The sequence below is a fragment of the Heteronotia binoei genome, chromosome 15 (genome assembly GCF_032191835.1).
Source record: "Heteronotia binoei isolate CCM8104 ecotype False Entrance Well chromosome 15, APGP_CSIRO_Hbin_v1, whole genome shotgun sequence".
Classification (NCBI taxonomy): domain Eukaryota; kingdom Metazoa; phylum Chordata; class Lepidosauria; order Squamata; family Gekkonidae; genus Heteronotia; species Heteronotia binoei.
Window position 1 is genome coordinate 55,076,233 of NC_083237.1, and position 21,282 is coordinate 55,097,514.

The window sequence follows — 21,282 nt, forward strand, 5'->3', positions numbered from 1 at the left end:
GGGTGACATCATCACACTGGCGATGTTGGGGGAGGTTCCCCTCACCGGCCCAATGTGGGCTGGCCGGTAGGGAACCTCCTGGGCAGGGGAACCCCCTCCCAGATGGGGGCTTGGCAGCCCTACTTCTGAGTGTGATTCCATTTGCATGGGGTGGGCGGGAGGCAGCAAGGCAAGACAAACACACAGAGACGGGACTACTGGGAGATAAGTGGGTTGAGGGGACGGGGAGGTGAGGCAGAGAGCAGGCGCCGTGTGCGCGGCCTCGTTGGCGACAGCAAGAGCTCTGCCCCTCTTCACTAAGGCACCTAAAATGGTGTGTGCCGAACTGGTGCAAAATGGACCCTCACGGGTGTGGGGGAGAGATCCTCCCCCTAAGTTGCAGCACAACTCTCCCAGGCAGGTCACATCCTCAGCTCCTGTTTACTTTTAATGATCCGAAAGAATAGCACAGAGTATTTCGACATGTTTTCTAATTAGGTTTATTTTGGAGTAGCTGCTCTTGGATGAACGGATGCCAAGTTGCAGCGCACCCAATCAAGGTCTAACCATACTGTGCTAAGCAGAGTCACATCCTAAACCGGTGTTTCCCAACCTTTTTCAACATCATTCATTAATGAATAAACAGAAATTTAACAGCAATAAACTATTATGTCTCTCACGTAACTAGAAAGTAAATTAATTTTCAAAAAAAAATAGGTGTTTTCCTCAAGGGATTGTGATTTTATGCTGTGAGCTACCCTGAGCCTGCTTCGGTGGGGAGGGTGGGATATAAAAGGAAGGAAGGAAGGAAGGAAGGAAGGAAGGAAGGAAGGAAGGAAGGAAGGAAGGAAGGAAGGAAGGAAGGAAGGAAGGAAGGAAGGAAGGAAGGAAGGAATAAATAAGGGTGTCGTGAGATATGAAGAGCGAGGTCAAGGGTACCGCTACATCGAAAAGGTTGGAAAACAGGGCTTTTTTGTAGCAGGAACTCCTTTGCATATTAGGCCACACCCCCTGATGTAGCCAATCCTCCAAAAGCTTACAGGGCTCTTAGTACAGCACGTACTGTAAGCTCTGGGAGGACTGGCTACATCAGGGGTGTGTGGCCTAATACGCAAAGGAGCTCCTGCTACAAAAAAAAAAGCCCTGCTCATCGCCGTCCCTTCTCCTCAGGCTCCAGCCCTAAAATCTCCAGGTATGTCCCAACCCAGAGCTGGCCACACTAAGTTTTATTCATAGAACTCAAGGAAAAAGGAACCAGGTGATCAATGACCACAAACAATACTGTGTGTAAGGGAAGTGCGGTGAGAGAAACAATGCTGTTCAGAAGTTGAGCTTCAGCCAAAACCCAGGATGGAAAATGGTGTTGCCAACCTCCAGGTGGTAAATGGAGTAATAAGGGAGAGGGTTATACAAGAGAACACTAGAAAAATACCAACAATATCATAATCCCAAATAACAAAATACAGTTGTCCAAAATTATATGACAAATATTGTTATACTCAGATAAACACAATAAGTTTCTTATTTCTATTTTATATGCCTTACAAAATATCTGGAAGTCCCATGTGTTCATCCACTGTGAATACAAGTCCTTCTCCAGATCCAAACACGAATGCCACCAACAGGAAATAATTTCCGCTATCCTTTAAAGAACCTTGTCTTATCTTCTTAAGGTACTAGGGTTGCCAAGTCCAATTCAAGAAATATCTGGGGACTTTGGGGGTGGAGCCAGGAGACTTCGGGGGTGGAGCCAGGAACAAGGGTGTGACAAGCATAATTGAACTCCAAGGGAGTTGTGGCCATCACATTTAAAGGGACACCTTTTTAAATGTCTTCCTTCCATAAGAAATAATGAAAGATAGGGGCACCTTCTTTTGGGACCCCCTGGTCCAATCATTTTGAAACTTGGCGGGTACTTTGGGGAGAGGCATTAGATACTATACAGAAAATTTGGTGCCTCTGCCTCAAAAAACAGCTCCAGAGCCCCCGAAACCTTCAGATCAATTCCCCATTATACCCTATGAGAATCGATCTCCACATAGGAAATAATGAAGTGCTCAGCAGAAGTTTCCCTCCCCCCCCCCGCCCCGTTTCTGGCGACTCTGAAGCGAGGGATTGGCCTCTCTACTCATGAGTTGCTGCCAACTTCTTCAAAGTAACACCATTCCAAGAGAAAGCCTTTCAATCAGAGACTGAAGTCTCTGGAGGTGGAAAGGCACATGGTCCTCTGGGGGCGGGGCTTCCCCCCTCCGGCCAGCTGACTGTGGGCGGGAAGGAACCTGGAAAAGCGGAAGAATCCCCGCTGGGACTGGGGATTGGCAAGCCTATAAGGTACCAAGACTTCCTCTGAAGAGTAAGTAGATAAAGTCCCAAGAGTCCCAAACAAGGAGTCATCTAAGAACTTTTTTTATATCACTTAAGAATAACCAGGGCTTTTTTTGTAGCAGGAACTCCTTTGCATATAAGGCCACACCTACCTGATGTAGCCAATCCTCCCGGAGCTTACAGGGGTCTTAGTACAGGGCCTAATGTAAGCTCCAGGAGGATTGGCTACATCAGGGGATGTGGCCTAACATGCAAAAGAGTTCCTGCTACAAAAGAAAAGCCTTGAGAATAACAATATTTTCCATATCATTTTGGACCATTGTATTTTGTAATTTGGGGTTATGATCAGTGTTTCCTCTAAGCTGAGTTAGCGTGAACTAGCTTACAGTTTTTTAGCCTCTGGCTCACACACTTTTGACTTAGATCAGGAATAATGGCCCCAGAGCAATCTAATTTATGCAGCGGCTTACAACTTTAATGCCAGTCACTCACAAAGAAGAATTTTTGCTCACAAGACTCCATGGCTTAGAGGGAGTATTGGTTATGATACTGTTGGTATTTTTCTAGTAACCTCCAGGTAATACCTGGAGATCTCCTGCTATTACAGTTTTGATCGCCAAGTAACCAAGATCAGTTCATCTGGAGAAAATGGCTGCTTTGGAAAATGAACATTATGGCATTATATCCTGTTGAGGTCCCTCTTCCCTACAAGTCCCACCCTTCCCAGATTCCACCTGCACCCCCCCCAAAAAAAATGTCCAGGGATTTCCCTTCCCAGAGCTGGCAATCCTAACAAAAAAGTCCAATGTCTTCTTTACCTGTCTGACATCCTTTTTAAAAAACTCACAGAAGGAACCTTCACACCATTATGGTCCTGCCATCTCACCTGTTGCCCTTCCATCCTAGCCTTTGAGATAAACCTCTTGTCAGGCACTTAGACAAAGTCACAGATGACAAACCCACATTTTGGCTCATCCTCACGCTGTTCTCCAAGATACACTGAGAGGATGACTCATTTTGGACTGTCCTTACTCATGCTGCCCTTAGTTGGACCTGTACTGGAATGTGTGTGTGGGTTGTGAACTTCAAGTAACGTCCCTCCCACAAGTCTCTGTTGATATACCTCAGTGTCAATATCTCGACACTGTCCCGCATCCCTGCAACTCCCACAGGCAGCTCCCGCTTATTCCTTGCTATCTGTACATGAAAGCCTTTCTCTTCCCTGGTATGCTTGGTTGCCTTCAAATTCCACCTCACCGAGAACATCACAGTGGGCAGACTTACCTAGGCCTGTTGAGTCTCCACCCTGCCATCTAGCATTGCGATGGACCTGTTCCAGTGGAGCTTACTGCTATTTAGCATCTTGGTAATTGGGATCTCTCTCTTTTACCGATGGAGCACCACCTTCAATTTCTACTGCAAGATGGCTTTGTTTTTTGGCTGGTGTACATACTGGGCAGCCAACATGAGCATTTTCCTGTCTCCATTCCTGCGGAGGAATCCAGATCATATGAAGTGAGTAGAAGGCCTTGGCTCTATCACCAGTGTTGTTGGTTTTTTTGGGGAACGGGCAGTTCTAGGAGAATGAGGTGGGTCGGCTCCTGGAATAGGACGCATTGGCATCCATGTTCTTGAACCAAAAGGATAGGATTCATTGGCTCAGTGGCTGGGGGACTGGATTACCTCTGGTTATGGAGTGATCACATCACCTCCAGAATGGTTTAGCTCAGGGGTGTTAAACATGAGGTCTTGGGGCTGAATCAAGACCCCGGAGGGCTCCTATCAGGTCCCCAAGCATATGGCTCTTGTCTGCTTCCTTCTATCTCCCTCTTACTTCCTCCTGCATCTCAACTTGCTTTGCAAGGCTTGCTCAATTGCACAGGAGCTACAGAGCAAAACCTCTATTTTCTCTATTGGCTGAATCTCCTCCCCCTCCTGGTCCCCTAGAGAAGGAGGGAAAAAGCCAGGGCTTCCTTTGCCCAGTTCCCCAGATCCCATGGGAGAAATCACGCTATAGGTAAGAGATGTTAGTTACTCCCACCCCTGTTTGTGTCACTCTGTCCCAAATAGTTTTGGGCTAGTCAACACCAATTTTTGAGGAAAATCTCTTGAGAACAGTGCAAAACAAAAGTGGACTGCCCCCGCCTTTCCAGAACATTCCTCAGATACTTTTTGCTTGTTGAAGAGAGGGATGTGCCTACAGGCTTCTTCAGTGGGGTAGGGCCCATTAGGGAAGGGCGGGATATAAATTTAATAAAATATAAATAAATAAATAAATAAATACAAAGAAGACACCTTTAAGACCAACAAGTGCTAATGTTTTAAGTTTTTTTTTTTTAAAATAATCTTTAGTCATCTTTGTCTGTGTCCTTTAAAAAGTTGTCTCTGCTACCTAATCTTAAATAGAACACACATGGCCCAGCCTGACAAGACCTAGCCTGGCCCAACAAGATCTCAAGGGAGGGATGGTGGCTCAGTGGTAGAGCATCTGCTTGGGAAGCAGAAGGTCCCAGGTTCAATCCCCGCCATCTCCAACTAAAACGGGTCCGGGCAAATAGGTGTGAAAAACCTCAGCATGAGACCCTGGAGAGCTGCTGCCAGTCTGAGAAGACAATATTGACTTTGATGGACCAAGGGTCTGATTCAGTATAAGGCAGCTTCATATGTTCATTTATGTCAGATCCGGCTCTCATAACAAATGAGTTCAACACCCTTGGTTTAGCTGGACAGTCTACCACCCTTACCCCCACTGAAGAAGCCTGTAGGCACATCCCTTTCTTCAACAAGCAAAAAGTCTCTGAGGAATGTTCTAAGTCCTGGAAGGGAGGTGGGGGGCAGTCCACTTTTGTTTTGCACAGTTCCCAAGAGATTTTCTTCAGGAATTGGTGTTGGCTAGCACAAAACTACTCGGGACAGAGAGTGACACAGACAGGGGTGGGAGTAACTAACATAAAGTAGGGGGCTTTCCTTACATCTTATCTATCCAGGGGTGGCCAACGGTAGCTCTCCAGATGTCTTTTGCCTATAACTCCCATCAGCCCCAGCCATTGGCCATGCTGGCTGAGGCTGATGGGAGTTGTAGGCAAAAAAAATCTGGAGAGCTACCATTGGATTTTTGTCAAGAATTGTTTTGACTAGGCCCAAAACAACCTGGAACAGAGAGTGACACAGACAAGGGGGTGGAATTAGCTAACATTTCATAAGCTACACCATCTCTCTGAGGTGGGAGGTATCCGTTTTCCCACTCTCTTACAGTGCTCCATAGCAGCTTACTTTCACCCCTGAACCCAAAGGTTACTATTGGACACCTGTTTGTTTTCAGTTTGGCCAAGCCCCATTCCCAAATAAAAACCAAACACATCATTTCCTACCTCACGGAGAGGCCTCTTCCTTCAGGAAATGAGCATGGCAAGCTCATTCTTCTCTCCCATTTCTCCTCTCTCACTACCGACCTTTCCCAGGGCAGCAGGAGGGCTGGGGGAAAAAAAAATATCAAAGTGGGGATGGAGGCAGTTTGCAGGATGACCCCGAAAATGATGATCCAGGACACTACACAGGCTGAGATGTCCCTCAGACTGGATCTAGCCATTCCCACAGAAGCCAAAGAACCTTAGAAAGAGAAGCCAGCTAATCAGTCATTGGTCCGGTTCCAATAGGGTTGCCAATCCCCAGGTGGGGGCAGGGGATCCCCCGGTTTGGAGGCCCTCCCCCCGCTTCAGGGTCGTCAGAAAGCGGGGGGAGGGGAGGGAAATGTCTGCTGGGAACTCTGTTATTCCCTATGGAGATTTATTCCCATAGAAAATCATGGAGAATTGATCCGTGGGTATCTGGGGCTCTGAGGGGGGCTGTTTTGGGGGGTAGAGGCACCAAATTTTCAGTATAGCATCTAGTGCCTCTCCCCAAAACACCTCCCAAGTTTCAAAAAGATTGAACCAGGGGGTCCAATTCTATGAGCCCCAAAAGAACCAGGGGGTCCAATTCTATGAGCCCCTATGCCTCATTATTTCCTATGGAAGAAAGGAATTGAAAAGGTGTGCCGTCCCTTTAAATGTGATGGCCAGAACTCCCTTTGGAGCTCAGTTATGCTTGTCACAGCCTTGATCTTGGCCCCACCCCTAATGTCTCCTGGCTCCACTCCCAAAGTCTCCTGGCTCCACCCCCAAAGTCCCCAGGTATTTCTTGAATTGGACTTGGCAACCCTAGGTTCCAAGCATCCCAAACAGATATCTGTCCAGCCATTCCATTCCTGCCTCCCCGCCCCATCCATCTCCAGGAAAGGATATTCCACTTTGGGAGAGCTTACTAAGCTCCCTGTGTGCATTCTGGCATCATGTCTAACCACGGTTAAAGAAAAAAATGTGCACAAACCCGACTTGTGGGCAGGCCAGTGCAGATGTCTCACACACCTTCTTCCTTGTCAGAGAACTGCAGTTCTTTAAAAAAAAAACTAGCTAGTTAGTCATGGTGTATGAATGCAGGCATGCAAGATAAATAGAGTTGATCCCCTCCCTACACACTAGCTAGAATTCTAAAGCAGAGTTTAATCAGGATTTAGAATCCTGCTTAGCACGCACGCGTGTTTCTGTGTGTAACTCCAATTACCCATTAAGCCTGCAGTTCTCCATCACAGATTACTAGAATGAGTTTTCAACGACGATGTTAGGGCCCAAGTGGATGTTACATTTTTTTTAAGGGTTGGATGAAAGTTTCCACTCAGTTGGCAGCTTCTGGGAACTAACTTCCCAAGTGCCACGGGGGGCTAGAGCTGCCAGGTCCACCAGCAGAGGAAGAGGGGGTCGGGTAGTCAAATCCGGGTTGGGAAACTCCTGGAGATTTGGGGGTGGAGCCTGGGAAGGATAGTGACCTCTGTGGGGGTACAATCAGGGCCTTTTTTTGTAGCAGGAACTCCTTTGCGTATTAGGCCACACCCCTCTTATGTAGCCAATCCTCCAAGAGCTTACAGGGCTCTTAGTACAGATGTGTGGCCTAATATGCAAAGGAGTTCCTGCTACAAAAAAAGCCCTGGGTACAATGCTCCAATGCATCCATTTTCTCTAGGGGAACTGATCTGTGTAGTCTGGAAATGAGCTATAATTCTGGGGGGATCCCCAGGTCTCACCTGGAGGCTGCCATCCCTAACAGGGGTCCCATTCAGATTGGTACTCGTGTGTGTCCCATTCAGCTTCACATTGTGGAGTATGTATATGCAGTGCCCTAATGGGGCAAGTAATGCCCGTGCGGCTACTGTGGATCAGGAAAATGGTGCAGGGAGAAGGCTGAAGCCCCTTTTCACTCATGCACCTCTGTCCTGATTGGGTCTCTACAGTGCCTGGGAAATTAGTTTCCAGCAGCGGCTGTCTAACCTGGACCTTGGACTGTGGCAGAATTGAACAGGTGTACTCACTTGGGTAGCACAGGAAGGAAGGAAGGAATCCCACTCCAGAGGTCCCCAACATGCCAGCTGAAATTGGGCTGCTGGGGGGACCCCCTCCCGACATCACCAGCGTGATGACATCACTCGCAAGTGATGTCATCTCGTCGGCAACGTCGCGTGCTGGCCGCTCTAGGAGCTTCTGGGAAAACTCTGTGGTTTCCCAAGACGCTCTAGCAATAGGGTTTTCCCGGAAGCTCCTAGAGCAGCCGGCACGCAACATCGCCAGCGTGATGACATCACTTGCGAGTGACATCATTGTGCCGCGTGTGCTACGCATGAGTGAAAAAAGTCCCCTGCTGGAGGCCATGGGGGACTTGGCAACCCTAGGAAGGAAGGAAATAAATAAACAAATAAATTTGGGGATGGAGCCCAGGGAGGACAGGGACTTCAGCAGGGTACAAGACCACAGAATCCATCCCCCAATGCAGCCATTTTCTCCAGGGGAGCTGATCTCTGTAGTCTGTTGATAAGCTGTAATTCCAGGGGACCCCTAGGTCCCACCCGGAGGCTGCCATCCCTAGCGTGGATGTGTGCTCCCTTGCACCATTGCAGTCTGACTCATGAAAGCTTATGCTAGGATTAGTATTCAGGGATCTACTGACCTCCTGCTTTATTCTGTGATTCAATGTGACCTTCCCAGAACTCAGGGTCACCTGATGCAACTGATGGAGTGCAGGGAGTGCAGGAATGGCCAAAGGAAGCGTTTCTTCAGTGCTGCAGGGAATTCATTGAATGCCTGGGATTCATCACCACTTGTGGTAGCTGACAGACTCTCTGATAAACAATCTGCGGAGCAGTAGCATGTTAATTGCGTCAGTTATCTAATGACAAGGCGTCACGTTCCTTGGGAAAGCCTTGAAATCTGGAACAAAAACTGAAGATTTGAACGTAGGAAATGGCCTTATGCCAAATGCCAGACTACATTTTATAGAGAAGCTCCATGTCAATCCATAAACGCTGGCTGTTACCTGTCCCGAAATCTGGTTCTGTTAGGGTTGCCAACTCTGAGTTGGGAACCACCTGGGGATTTTGGGGGTGAAGTCTGTGGAGGGAGGCATTTGGAAATAGGGTTGCCAATACCCAGGTGGGGGCAGGGGATCTCCTGGTTTGGAGGCCCTCCCCCCGCTTCAGGGTCATCATGTCCACTGGGCACTCTGTTGTTCCCTAGGGAGACCGATTCCCATGGGGCATAATGGTAAATTGATCTGCGGGTATCTGGTGTTCTACGGGGGCTGTTTTTTTGAAGGAGGGGGACCAAATCTGCAACATAGCATCCTGGGCCTCTCCTCAAAACACCCCCCAAGTTTTCAAATGATTGGACCAGAGGGTCCAATTCTATGAGCCCCAAAAGAAGGTGCCCCTATCCTTCATTATTTCTAAAGGAGGGAAGGCATTTCAAACTTGTGCAGTCCCTTTCAATGTGATGGCCAGAACTCCCTTTGGAGTTCAATTATGCTTGTCACACCCTTACTCCTGGCTCCACCTCCAATGTCTCCTGGCTCCACCCCCATATTTCTTGAATTGGACTTGGCAACCCTATTTGGAGAGGCTAAGACCCCCCAATGGGAATAGTTCCATAGAGTCCAGCCTCCAAAGCAGCCATTTTCTCCAGCGGAACTGATCGCCATTCCCTTGAAATGAGTTCTTGTTCCTGGAGATTTTCAGGCCCCACCCAGACGCAGGCACCCTAGGCTCAGTGTAGAATATTACTGGCGCACCTGCTTAGTAAAACTTTGCACTTTAGATTCCTCCCCTTTCGTTGAATGGAAAGAAAACATTTTATCTACTTAGGGTTGCCAATCCCCAGGTGGGGGCAGGGGATCCCCCGGTTTGGAGACCCTCCCCCCGCTTCAGGGTCATCAGAAAGTGGGGGGAGGGGAGGGAAATGTCTGCTAGGAACTCTGTTATTCCCTATGGAGATTTATTCCCATAGAAAATCATGGAGAATTGATTCGTGGGTATCTGGGGCTCTGGGCGGGGCTGCTTTTTTGGGGTAGAGGCACCAAAATTTCAGTATAACATCTAGTGCCTCTCCCCAAAATACCCCCCAAGTTTCAAAAAGATTGGACCAGGGGGTCCAATTCTACGAGCCCCAAAAGAAGGTGTCCCTATCCTTCATGATTTCCTATGGAAGGAAGGAATTGAAAAGGTGTGCTGTCCCTTTAAATGTGAGGGCCAGAACTCCCTTTGGAGTTCAATGATGCTTGTCACAGCCTTGATCTTGGCTCCACCCCCAAAGTCTCCTGGCTTCACCCCCAAATTCCCCAGATATTTCTTGAATTGGACTTGGCAACCCTATATCTAGTGCTCTGATTATGAGCAGCGTGGCATGAAGCAATCCGCAAGGCTAGTGCAGCTATTGTCACGCATGCAGCTGTTTGTCACGGGGAAAATCCCACTTGCTGAACTTTGGCGTTCAGCATAAAGGTGGCAACCAAAGCTTTTGTATAGCATTGGCATATTGCATACTCTTGCCTTTCTGGTAGGGTTGCAAATACCCAGAAGGGGGCAGGGGATCCCCCAGTTTGGAAACCCTCCCCCTGCTTCAGGGCTATCAGAAAGAGACTGGTCCCCATAGGGTAAAGGAGAATCAGTCTGTGAGCACTTCCCTCTAACATGCAGGGCTGCCATTCTCTAGGTGGTGACGGAAAATCTCCCAGAGTTACAACTGGTCTCCAGGATACAGAGACCACTTTCCCTGGAGAAAATGGCTACTTTGGATGGTGGTCTCTACGGCATTCGAAGAAGAAGTTGGTTTTACACCCCACCCTTCACTACCCAAAAGAGGCTCAGAGCGGCTTACAATCACCTCCCTTTCCTCTCCCCACAACAAGCACCCTGTGAGGTAGGTGGGGCTGAGAGAGTGGTGACTGACCCAAGGTAGGGCTTCCGGGTCCTACCTGGAAGCCGGCGGGGGGTTCCTGGGTCCTTTCTGGGATCTTCTGATTCTCCAGATCTTGCCAGGTTCTGGGACCCAGTTTGGTGTAGTGGTTAAGCGTGTGGACTCTTATCTGGGAGAACCAGGTTTGATTCCCCACTCCTCCACTTGCAGCTGCTGAATGGCCTTGGGTCAGCCATAGTTCTTGTAGGAGTTGTCCTTGAAAGGGGAGCTTCTGGGAGAGCTCTCTCAACCCCACCTACCTCACAGGGTATCTGTTGTGGGGGAAGAAGATAAAAGAGATTGTAAACTGCTCTGAGACTCTGATTCAGAGAGAAGGGCGGGGTATAAATCTGCAGTCTTCTTCTCAGCAGGGGATGTCCCTCATGTGCACAAAGCATGTGCGACACAATATTGTCACCTAGAAGTGATGTCATCATGCCGTGCATGTTGTGTGGGGGATGCTCTAGCACAGGGGTGGCCAAGGGTAGCTCTCCAGATTATTTTTTTTGCCTACAACTCCCATCAGCCCCAGCCATTGGCCATGCTGGCTGGGGCTGATGGGAGTTATAGGCAAAAAACATCTGGAGAGCTACCCTTGGCCACCCCTGCTCTAGCATTTGGGTTAAAAACTCTATAGAGCATCCACTGAGCAACGTGACAGAGTTCTCAACCCAAATGCTAGAGCATCCCCTGCACAACGCGATGATGTCACTTCTGAATGATGTCATCACGCCGGGCATGTTGGGCTCAGACTGAGCTCTTCAGGGCAAGGATCCCCCCGACACTCAGCTCGGTGCTGGCAGGTTGGGGCCTCCAAATCGGGGGAAACCCCAATGTTCCCTCTAAGCTGCAGAGTCTTATGAGCAAATATTCTACTTTGTGAGCTACTGATATTAAAGTTGTGAGCTAAAGGCATTAAAGTTGTGAGCTACAACATAAATTATTGTGCTCTGGAGCCATTTTTCCTGAGCTAAGACAAAAATCTGTGAGCTAGCTCACATCTACTCAGCTTAGAGGGAACACGGGTGGACGGCTAGGAACCCTAACACCAAATTGGCTCTCTAGGTCCCTTCCATTCCCCAACCCCTTCCCGTCTCAGTTTCTAACACCCCCCCCCCCAAAAAAAAAAAATTCCAGGAATTTTGACAGCCCAGAGCTGGCTACCCTACAAATCAGGTTTGTAGCTTGGTACTGCTCCTGGATCTAGGCCTACGGCTATAAGCTCTGGTCTCCTTCATAATCAGCATTGGCTGATATGCCAGGCATGTCCGCTCCTCGAAAAACTGGATTTAGCTGCAGTGTTCTATACGCTGCACGTCCAAGATGAATTATTGGAATATGTTCCACATGCAGCTGCCTTTGAAAACAGTCCAGCAACTTCGGTTGGTCCGAAATATGGCAGTCAGGAATTTGGCCGGAGTTGGTTGCAGGAACTGCATTGCCCCTGTGCTGAAAGATCTTTTGGCCTGAATTAAGAATCCACAGTTAATCCGTACAGTTGTAATCCAAACTAGAACTGTGTAGCACTACAATATCATACAAATTAATCCATACGGTTAAACAAGGTATCATTTATGAGGAAACAATTCCAATAAATTCTCATACAAGAACGTCTGGTACAAAATATTTAACACATCTGCATAATCAAACCACCGGATTTATAGTAGTTTATGGGCTCAACAGAACAGAGTCCTCATAATAAAGCAGAGACGTAGGTTCACAAGTCAGTGAAAGTTTCTTTCACGAAAGCCCTCCGATAAGTGTGGTGAGATGCAGCAGATATGGCTAGGGAACCGGTTTCGATCAGAAGACCTTCATCAGCTTGAGGCTTCATGTGCCTAAATTTAATACAGTTACTCTAATCCAAAGCACCAGTCCAGAATAAAATCAACTAAAGTTCACAGAATTCTAAGGCTGGTAAAGCTAGACCGATTTCTCACTAGGCTTGTTCTGGTCTCAGAGCCCCTGCTCGAAACAGCTTGGAGCCAGGAAACCTGAAGGACCATCTCTTCCTGTACTGTCTAGCCCACCAGTTAAGATGTGGCTCTGTTCTCTGTGCCCCTGCCTTTAGGGTGAGGTGGGTGGCAACTAGAGATGGGGCATATTTTTTGTGGCAGCACCTCAGCTATGGAATACTCTAACCTTTGAGGCTCACCTGGTGCCCACTTCATGGTCTTCCAGGTGCTAAACCCAGGCTTTTATTTAGAGATTTTTATTTTCTCAGTTGCTTTACAGTGTGCTTCTGGCATGAGGCCTGATTTATGGCTCATTTAATGTACTTTATGTCTTGTTTTTATGGTTTGCTTGTTCTATATTGAGTATTTATTGTTTTAATTGCAAGCTGTCTTGAACAGGATCCTGGAGAAGCAGCGTAAAGGTTTCCTATGTAATAAATGAGTGGGAGGGATTAGGCACAATACCGCTGTCTTTTCCCCTACTGAGGATAAAAGCAACCTGGGCGAGAGGCTTTTTCAATGCGAACCTTTTCCAAAAGTTATTCGGGGAAGGCAATTTTTGTGGCTCAAGTTAGGGTTGCCAAGTCCAATTCAAGAAATATCTGGGGACTTTGGGGGTGGAGCCAGGAGCCATTGGGGGTGGAGCCAGGAGCAAGGCTGCGACGAGCATAATTGAACTCCAAAGGGACTTCTGGCTGTCACATTTAGAAGGCACTACATGCCTTTTAAATGCCTTCCCTCCATTGGTAATAATGAAGGATAGGGGCACCTTCTTTTGGGGCTCAAATAATTGGACCCCCTGGTCCAATCTTTTTGAAACTTGGAGGGTATTTTGGGGAGAGGCACTGGATGCTATGCTGAAAATCTGGTGCTTCTACCTCAAAAAAACAGCCCCCCCCCAGATATTTGCAGATCAATTCTCCATTATGCCTGTCATTGCCTCCCAGATCTACATAGCTGAAGCCAGCCAAGTTCAACGCAAATTGCTCAGATGCTGGGTCTTGGCTTGCTCCAAGCATGTCTGGTCAAGTACTGTCTGGGACTCCCCTCCCCACACTGTTCATGTTGTTTATGGGCACACCAACACATTTGCAGGCAGACATTGCACTTTTTCTGCACTTGAGCTAGGGTTGTCAATCCCCAGGTGGAGGCATGGGATCCCCTGGTTTGGAGGCCCTCTCTCCACTTCAGGGCCATTAGAAAGCGGGGAGAGAGGAGGGAAATGTCTGCTGGGCACTCCATTGTTCCCTAAGGAGACCAATTCCCATAGGGAATAATGGAGAATAGATGCACAAGTATCTGGGGCTCTGGAGGAGCTGTGGTTTGAGATAGAGGCACCAAATTTGCAGCAAAGCATCCGACGCCTCTCCTCAAAACACCCGCCAAGTTTCAAAAGGATTGGACCAGGGGGTCCAATTTTATGAGCCCCAAAAGAATGTGCCCCAATCCTTCATTATTTCCTATGGAAGGAAGGCATTTAAAAAGGTGTGCAATCCATTTAATTCTGATGGCCAGAACTCCCTTTGGAGTTCAGTCATGCTTGTCACACCCTTGTTCCTGGCTCCGCCTCTAAAGTCCCCAGATAAGAACATAAGAGAAGCCATGTTGGATCAATGGCCCATCCAGTCCAACAGTCTGTGTCACAGAAGAACATAAGAGAAGCCATGTTGGATCAGGCCAGTGGCCCCTCCAGTCCAACACTCTGTGTCACATAAGAACATAAGAGAAGCCATGTTGGATCAGGCCAATGGCCCATCCAGTCCAACAGTCTGTGTCACAGAAGAACATAAGAGAAGCCATGCTGGATCAGGCCAATGGCCCATCCAGTCCAACACTCTGTGTCACATAAGAACATAAGAGAAGCCATGTTGGATCAGGCCAATGGCCCATCCAGTCCAACAGTCTGTGTCACAGAAGAACATAAGAGAAGCCATGCTGGATCAGGCCAGTGGCCCCTCCAGTCCAACACTCTGTGTCACATAAGAACATAAGAGAAGCCATGTTGGATCAGGCCAATGGCCCATCCAGTCCAACAGTCTGTGTCACAGAAGAACATAAGAGAAGCCATGCTGGATCAGGCCAATGGCCCATCCAGTCCAACACTCTGTGTCACAGAAGAACATAAGAGAAGCCATGTTGGATCAGGCCAATGGCCCATTCAGTCTAACACTCTGTGTCACAGAAGAACATAAGAGAAGCCCTGTTGGATCAGGCCAATGGCCCATCCAGTCCAACACTCTGTGTCACACAGTGGCCAAAAAAATTATATATATAAATAGCCACTGATGTTTCTTGAATTGAACTTGGCAACCCCATGTGCATGCAGGCTGAGAGAGCTGCAAGCAGGGGGGAAACTGGGGAGGGAGGGGAGCCAGCCGGGGGCCCCTAAAGGTGTGGGGGCCCATAGGTTAGTGCCTACTTGGCCTAATTGTTAATCCAGCCCTGGAGCCAATGGCTGTTGCTGGTGCTGCTGAACCGTGGCCATGCTGGATTGCAGCGCTGCAAGTGTCAATCAACCAGCCTAGCTCCAGGACCACCCCTGGAAGTCCCTCCTGGTGTGTGCAGGTGTGGAAGACTCAGTCAGTCATCCCTGATGGGAGACCAGCCTTGCAGCGAAGCGTGCATGACTGTTCCCTTTGTGAAATGCCAGTGTGCGATGCAGTCTTCCCGTTGACTCATAGACCTGCATTTCAAGTCCTGCAGGCTCTCTCTGTCGAGGCTAGCGACTCACCCCAGAAGAGGCTGCAACACGTTATAATAAAACAATTAGGAAAATAATCCCGTTTAGCGTTTTGATGGCGGTCATCTAGTGTTGCATATTTTGAGTGGCACTTAGAAAATAGGAATCAAACCTAACATTAAGGAGATGACTGACAACAGACAAGCACAAGAGTCTTATTAAACAGCTGCCGGGCATTAGCATGCAGATGGCATAAATATTCCTGGGCTAGTGGAGACCTGCGATAGTCATCAGAAAGGGAAATCTAATTTTCCCCCTCCCAGACTCCAAATTCTCTACCACCCACTCCCTGCTGTCTTTCTCTTTTCCTGTCTCCCACTGCCGATTTCCCTTTCTATGCCTTACCACCATTTTACCTTTTTTTTCCTGCCCTATTTTCTTTGCCATTTCCTAGTTCCACTTTCTCTTCCCCCCACCCCCGCTACATTTTCCCCCTTTCCCCCCACCACTTTCTCTGGGCCCTCCCACTGCCAGATTCTCTCATCCATGTGATAAACGTCTGAATTACCAGGCAATCCTAGAATTCTACCCACAATCTTGCACAGTTTGTGGAGATTTCAGCTGACATTCTCCGATGGGTGGGATGTGTATGCATTTTAAACACTCCATTTAAAAAAAATGTTTTGGGGCTGTCTTGCCAATCTGGGGAAATCCACAGGCTGACAGAATAACTCGCCTGTCTGTTCTTGGTCTCATTGTTCAGGTTTTTATATCGACACTGTAAGTTCCAGGTTCAGAATTAGATATGTAATCTGTTCCTCCCACTAACCTGTTGAAGGAAGAAATTATGGAACTTGGGTTTATTAATGGAGGGAGAGATGACGAAGGAAGGAAGGAAGGAAGGAAGGAAGGAAGGAAGGAAGGAAGGAAGGAAGGAAGGAAGGAAGGAAGAAAGGAAGGAAGAAAGGAAGAAAGGAAGAAAGGAAGAAAGGAAGAAAGGAAGAAAGAAAGAAAGAAAGAAAGAAAGGAGGGAGGGAGGGAGGGAGGGAGGGAGGGAGGGAGGGAAGGAAGGAAGGAAGGAAGGAAGGAAGGAAGGAAGGAAGGAAGGAAGGAAGGAAAGAAAGAAAGAAAGAAAGAAAGAAAGAAAGAAAGAAAGAAAGAAGGAAAGAAGAAAGGAAAAAAGAAAAGAAAAGAAAGAAGGAAAGAAAGAAAGAAAGAAGGAAAGAAAGAAAGAAGGAAAGAAAGAAGGAAGGAAGGAAAGAAGGAAAGAAAGAAAGAAGGAAGGAAGGAAAGAAGGAAGGAAAGAAAAAAAGAAGAAAAGAAGAAAGGAAAGGAAAGAAGGAAAGGAAAGAAAAAAGGAAAGAAAGAAGGAAAGAAGAAAGGAAAAAAGAAAAGAAAAGAAAGAAGGAAAGAAGGAAAGAAAGAAAGGAAGGAAGGAAGGAAGGAAGGAAGGAAGGAAGGAAGGAAGGAAGGAAGGAAGGAGGGAGGGAGGGAGGGAGGGAGGGAAGGAGGGAAGGAAGGAAGGAAGGAAGGAAGGAGGGAGGGAGGGAGGGAGGGAGGGAAGGAAGGAAGGAAGGAAGGAAGGAAGGAAGGAAGGAAGGAAAGAAAGAAAGAAAGAAAGAAAGAAAGAAAGAAAGAAGGAAAGAAGGAAAAAAGAAAAGAAAAGAAAGAAGGAAAGAAAGAAAGAAGGAAAGAAAGAAGGAAGGAAGGAAAGAAGAAAAGAAGAAAGGAAAGGAAAGAAGGAAAGAAAGAAGGAAAGAAGGAAAGAAAGAAAGAAAGAAAGAAAGAAAGAAAGAAAGAAAGAAAGAAAGAAAGAAAGAAAGAAAGAAAGAAAAATAGGGGAGGGAGGGAGAGGTGGAAAGAAAGAAACTTTAACTTTAAATGCATTCTCCAAGCTGCTGCCTGGCTGGCCTTGGAGAAGTGATTTAAAGGGAGAAATGCCTTCTCCAAGCTGGCCAGCCGGGCAATGGGGGCTTAGAGAGCCACACAATATGTTTGAAAGAGCCTCGTGTGGCTGCTGAGCCACAGGTTGACCACCCCTGCTATACAGATAGCCCTATAGTCTCACAATGTCCTTAGCCCACACTATTCAATATCTCCCTTTGCTGCCCTGTACAGGTTATTACGCAACTTTACTTGGCCACTCAAACATCTCTATGGCATCAAGATAGCAGTGCAAGGCTCTGAGCACTTGAACACGAAGGAGCCGTATGTGATGGTGTGCAACCACCAGACCTACCTTGACCTCTTGGGTACGTAGCTAGCGTGGCTAACCTGGAGCCTTGCATTGAAACTCATTTGAAGGTTTGGATTGTGTTAATATTTCATAACTGACCTCTAAAGGCAGACGAAATGAATGAAAATAAGATATGGCTGAATCTTATTGGCTGAAAAAGAAAGATGGAAGCTGGCTATTCTACATGGGGTATTAAAAGGTCCCCCCCCCAAAAAAAATTAGAAAACAATGTTGTTTTTCATACTTGTCCCATCACCCTCCTAAAAAAACCTCTTTCACACACGCAGGGCTTGTTTTTGAGCAGGAATGCAGTTTTGGCTGGCTTGGTATCAGGGGTGTGACTTAATATGCAAATGAGTTCCTGCTGGGCTTTTTCTACAAAAAAGCCGTTTGAAACAATGGTGCTATCAGGGGTGTGGCCTAATTGAGTCCCTGCTGGGCTTTCTCTATTAAAAAAAAAGCCCTGCATGAAACAATGATGACATCAGGGGGTGTGGCCTAATATGCAAATGAGTTCCTGCTGGGCTTTTTCTACAACAAAAGCCCTGCCCACAAGGCTTTTGTCCATTCAGGCCTCATGATCCCCACCAGGGCCTTTTTGATTATCAAAGGGACCCTTCTTCCCTTTCTTCATCAACAGAAAAAGCAGGTTGGATCCAAACAGGGTTGCCAACCCTCAGGTGAGGTGAGGCCTCCAGGTGGATCTCTTGCAGTTCCAACTGATTACCAGATTACAGAGATCATTTCCCCTGGTGAAAATGTCTGCTCTGGAGGGTGGACTCTGCCTTCCTCAAACTCTGCCCCACCCCAGACTCCAGCTTCAAATCTCCAGAAATTTTTCAACCCAGAACTGTCAACCTTAAATCCAACCCAATAGACCTTTTTGGGGGGGAGTATTTTTGTAAATTTGTATGTGTGTGTGTGCGTGTGTGTGCACACGTATTTGCACCTGGAAGAACTGGCAACCTCCTGTGACCCCTACTGGGGGCCTGGAGGATATTCAGAGAGGTAGCTAAATAAAGCCTGCCCTGTCCTCCTGACTGCTGGTATTCCAAGTATTCACCAGAGTCGAATCTGGTTAGCTTTCGAGATTTGACAAGATCAGGCTTGTCTGGGCTTTCCAAGTCAGGGCTAACCCAATAGACTGTTAATAATCTAAAACCTTCAAGTTTGTAGTGCCCCCCAGCAACCAAAATTCTAAAGTTTTAATGAGACAAAATGAGATTTTTTAAATTGTCCAGAGTTCAAATTCTGCATCAATAGCTCCAGCTTCAGTACCACTTTTTGACTCCAAACCTTCCCCCTCTTGATTTTTGTTGGGTTTCTTGACCCACCCCCTCCCCAAATTCCAACTCTCAAGTCTGAGTTTGCAAAAAATGTATCCAGGTAATCCAAACCAGCAGCCAGAAATCAGAATGTCATTCCAATACCAGATTTCAACAGTTGTTTGTGTTTAGAATCCTAATCCACTGGGAGGAATGAGATCATGGCTGCCGGTCATTTTGCGCAATAACTAGCGATGTGGCAATATTATTAATAAGACTACTTACATTCAATACACCCTCTAAGCTGCGGAGTCTTCTGAGCTACTGGCATTGAAGTTGTGAGCTACTGCATAAATCAGTTTGCCATATTTACTGAGCTAAAACAAAAATGTGTGAACCGGTGGATAAACAACTGTGAGCTAACTCACACTACCTCAGCTTAGAGGAAACACTGGATTTATACCCCGCCCGTTACTCTGAGTCTCCCTTACCTTACAATCTCCTTTACTTTCCTCCCCCACAACAGACACCCTGTGAGGTGGGTGGGGCTGAGAGGGCTCTCACAGCAGACTAGATGGACTATTGGCCTGATCCAGCAGAGATCATCTTTGTGTTCTTATCAGGGGAAGGCCTCAACCTCTCTGCCCTGTTGTTTGCTGTCCAGAAGAACTGGTTGGACACTGTCTGAGACAGGATGCGAAACAGATAGACTACTGGTCTGATCCATCAGGGATCGTAATCTTATTTTCTCCTGATAAAAATCCTAGCTGTTTCTCCCAGCTTCAGAATTTTTAGAAATTTTACACCTTTTGCTGTGAGCAGGAGATGAAGAATTTCTGTACCTGAGTTACTAAGATGCCCTCTTGGCAAATGAGCTGGCAAATTGTGACATGCTCCTTTTCCTTCCTCAGGGATGATGGAGGTACTCCCAGATCGCTGTGTCCCTGTGGCCAAAAAGGAGGTGATGTATTTGGGCCCGGTGGGTCATGCCTGCTGGCTGGCTGGCATGATATTCATCGATCGCAGGAAGAAGGATGAGGCCAGAGAGATCTTAAGGCAGGCTGCACAGTCCATGTGGCATGAGAACGTGAGAACTGGGGGCTGAGGAGTCGGGTGGGCTCTGAGAAGATCTATCTATCATCTATCTATCTATCTGTCCATCCATCCATCCATCATCTATCTATTGATCGATAATCTATCATCTATCTATTTTCATCATCATAATCTATCATCTATCAATCAATCATCTATCTATCATCTATCTATATCGATCAATATATCTATCTATATCTTTTTTGTAACCTTTTTATTAAATTTTATCACGCATAACAAAAGGGAGTTAAAATGAATTACTACTCCTTATAAATGTGACCACAGATACAATATCATATGTGTGTGCGTATGCAGTGTATATAAATTCAAAAAAAATTGATGTATATAATACAGAGATGGTAATACCCAATAAAGATAGCATTTATTAAAAATATTCAGGAATCTCACCCTGAGAGATTATATACTGTAGAATTAGAAACCATATAGATTCAAAGTTCGTACTCTGCAATTTATTTTGTTTTTTGTTTGTCTTACCACTTTAGTTTTTGTTTGTCTTTCCACTTTAAAACAATTGTTGCCTTTGCTGTATATAATCTCTCTCTCTCTCTCTCATCTCTCTCATCTATCTAGCTCTCTCTCATCTGTCTGTCTGTCTGTCTATCTATCTATCATCATCTATCTATCTAATCTATCTATCTATCTATCTATCTATCTATCATCATCTATCGATCGATCTCTCTCTCTCTCATCTCTCTCTCATCTATCTAGCTCCCTCTCATCTCTCTCTCGCTCATCTGTCTGTCTGTCTGTCTGTCTGTCTATCTATCTATCTATCTATCTATCTATCTATCTATCTATCTATCATCATCATCTATCTATCTATCTATCTATCTATCTATCTATCTATCATCATCTATCTATCTATCGATCTCTCTCTCTCATCTCTCTCTCATCTATCTAGCTCTCTCTCTCTCATCGATCTATCTAGCTCTCTCTCTTTGATCTATCTATCTATCTATCTATCTGTCTGTCTGTCTGTCCGTCTGTCTATCTTTGGATTTATATGTAACCAGAGATGACACCATTGTATTTTGGTAGAGATTCCAGCCTCCAGGTGGGACCTGGGGATCACCTGGAATTACAGCTCATCTCCAGACTACAAAGATCAGTTCACCTGATCTGGCTATATCATAGCAATGCTCTAGAACTTCCCAGATCTCTAGAGATTTGGGGAATTCCTAGAGCAGTGCCATGATGCTCTGACATCACTTCTGGGGATGTGACTCTGCTGCTGCTCCAAGCTGGAGAGAGAGCCTGCGGTGAGGGGGAGTTTAACTGTGCTGCAGAGTTATTCCGGTACAACACTGGGCAGAGACTTGAACTAATTCCATTGGCATAGACTTTTCAATTTCCCAGGGGGTGGGGCTGGGGCCCAGCCAGAGGCATTTGATCCAGTGACATCATAGGGAGGAGC

General features: G+C 46.7%; 1 protein-coding gene across 1 annotated transcript in view; it reads left to right on the top strand.

The window, feature by feature from the left end:
* Positions 1–3,628: 3,628 nt before the first annotated feature.
* LOC132583622 (1-acyl-sn-glycerol-3-phosphate acyltransferase alpha-like) overlaps positions 3,629–21,282 on the top strand; it is a 30,119-nt gene continuing 12,465 nt past the window's right edge. Inside the window, exons 1-3 of the mRNA XM_060255240.1 lie at positions 3,629–3,819; positions 17,373–17,506; positions 19,667–19,842. Coding sequence (XP_060111223.1) covers positions 3,629–3,819; positions 17,373–17,506; positions 19,667–19,842 — 501 coding nt within the window. The remainder of the gene's footprint in view (positions 3,820–17,372; positions 17,507–19,666; positions 19,843–21,282) is intronic.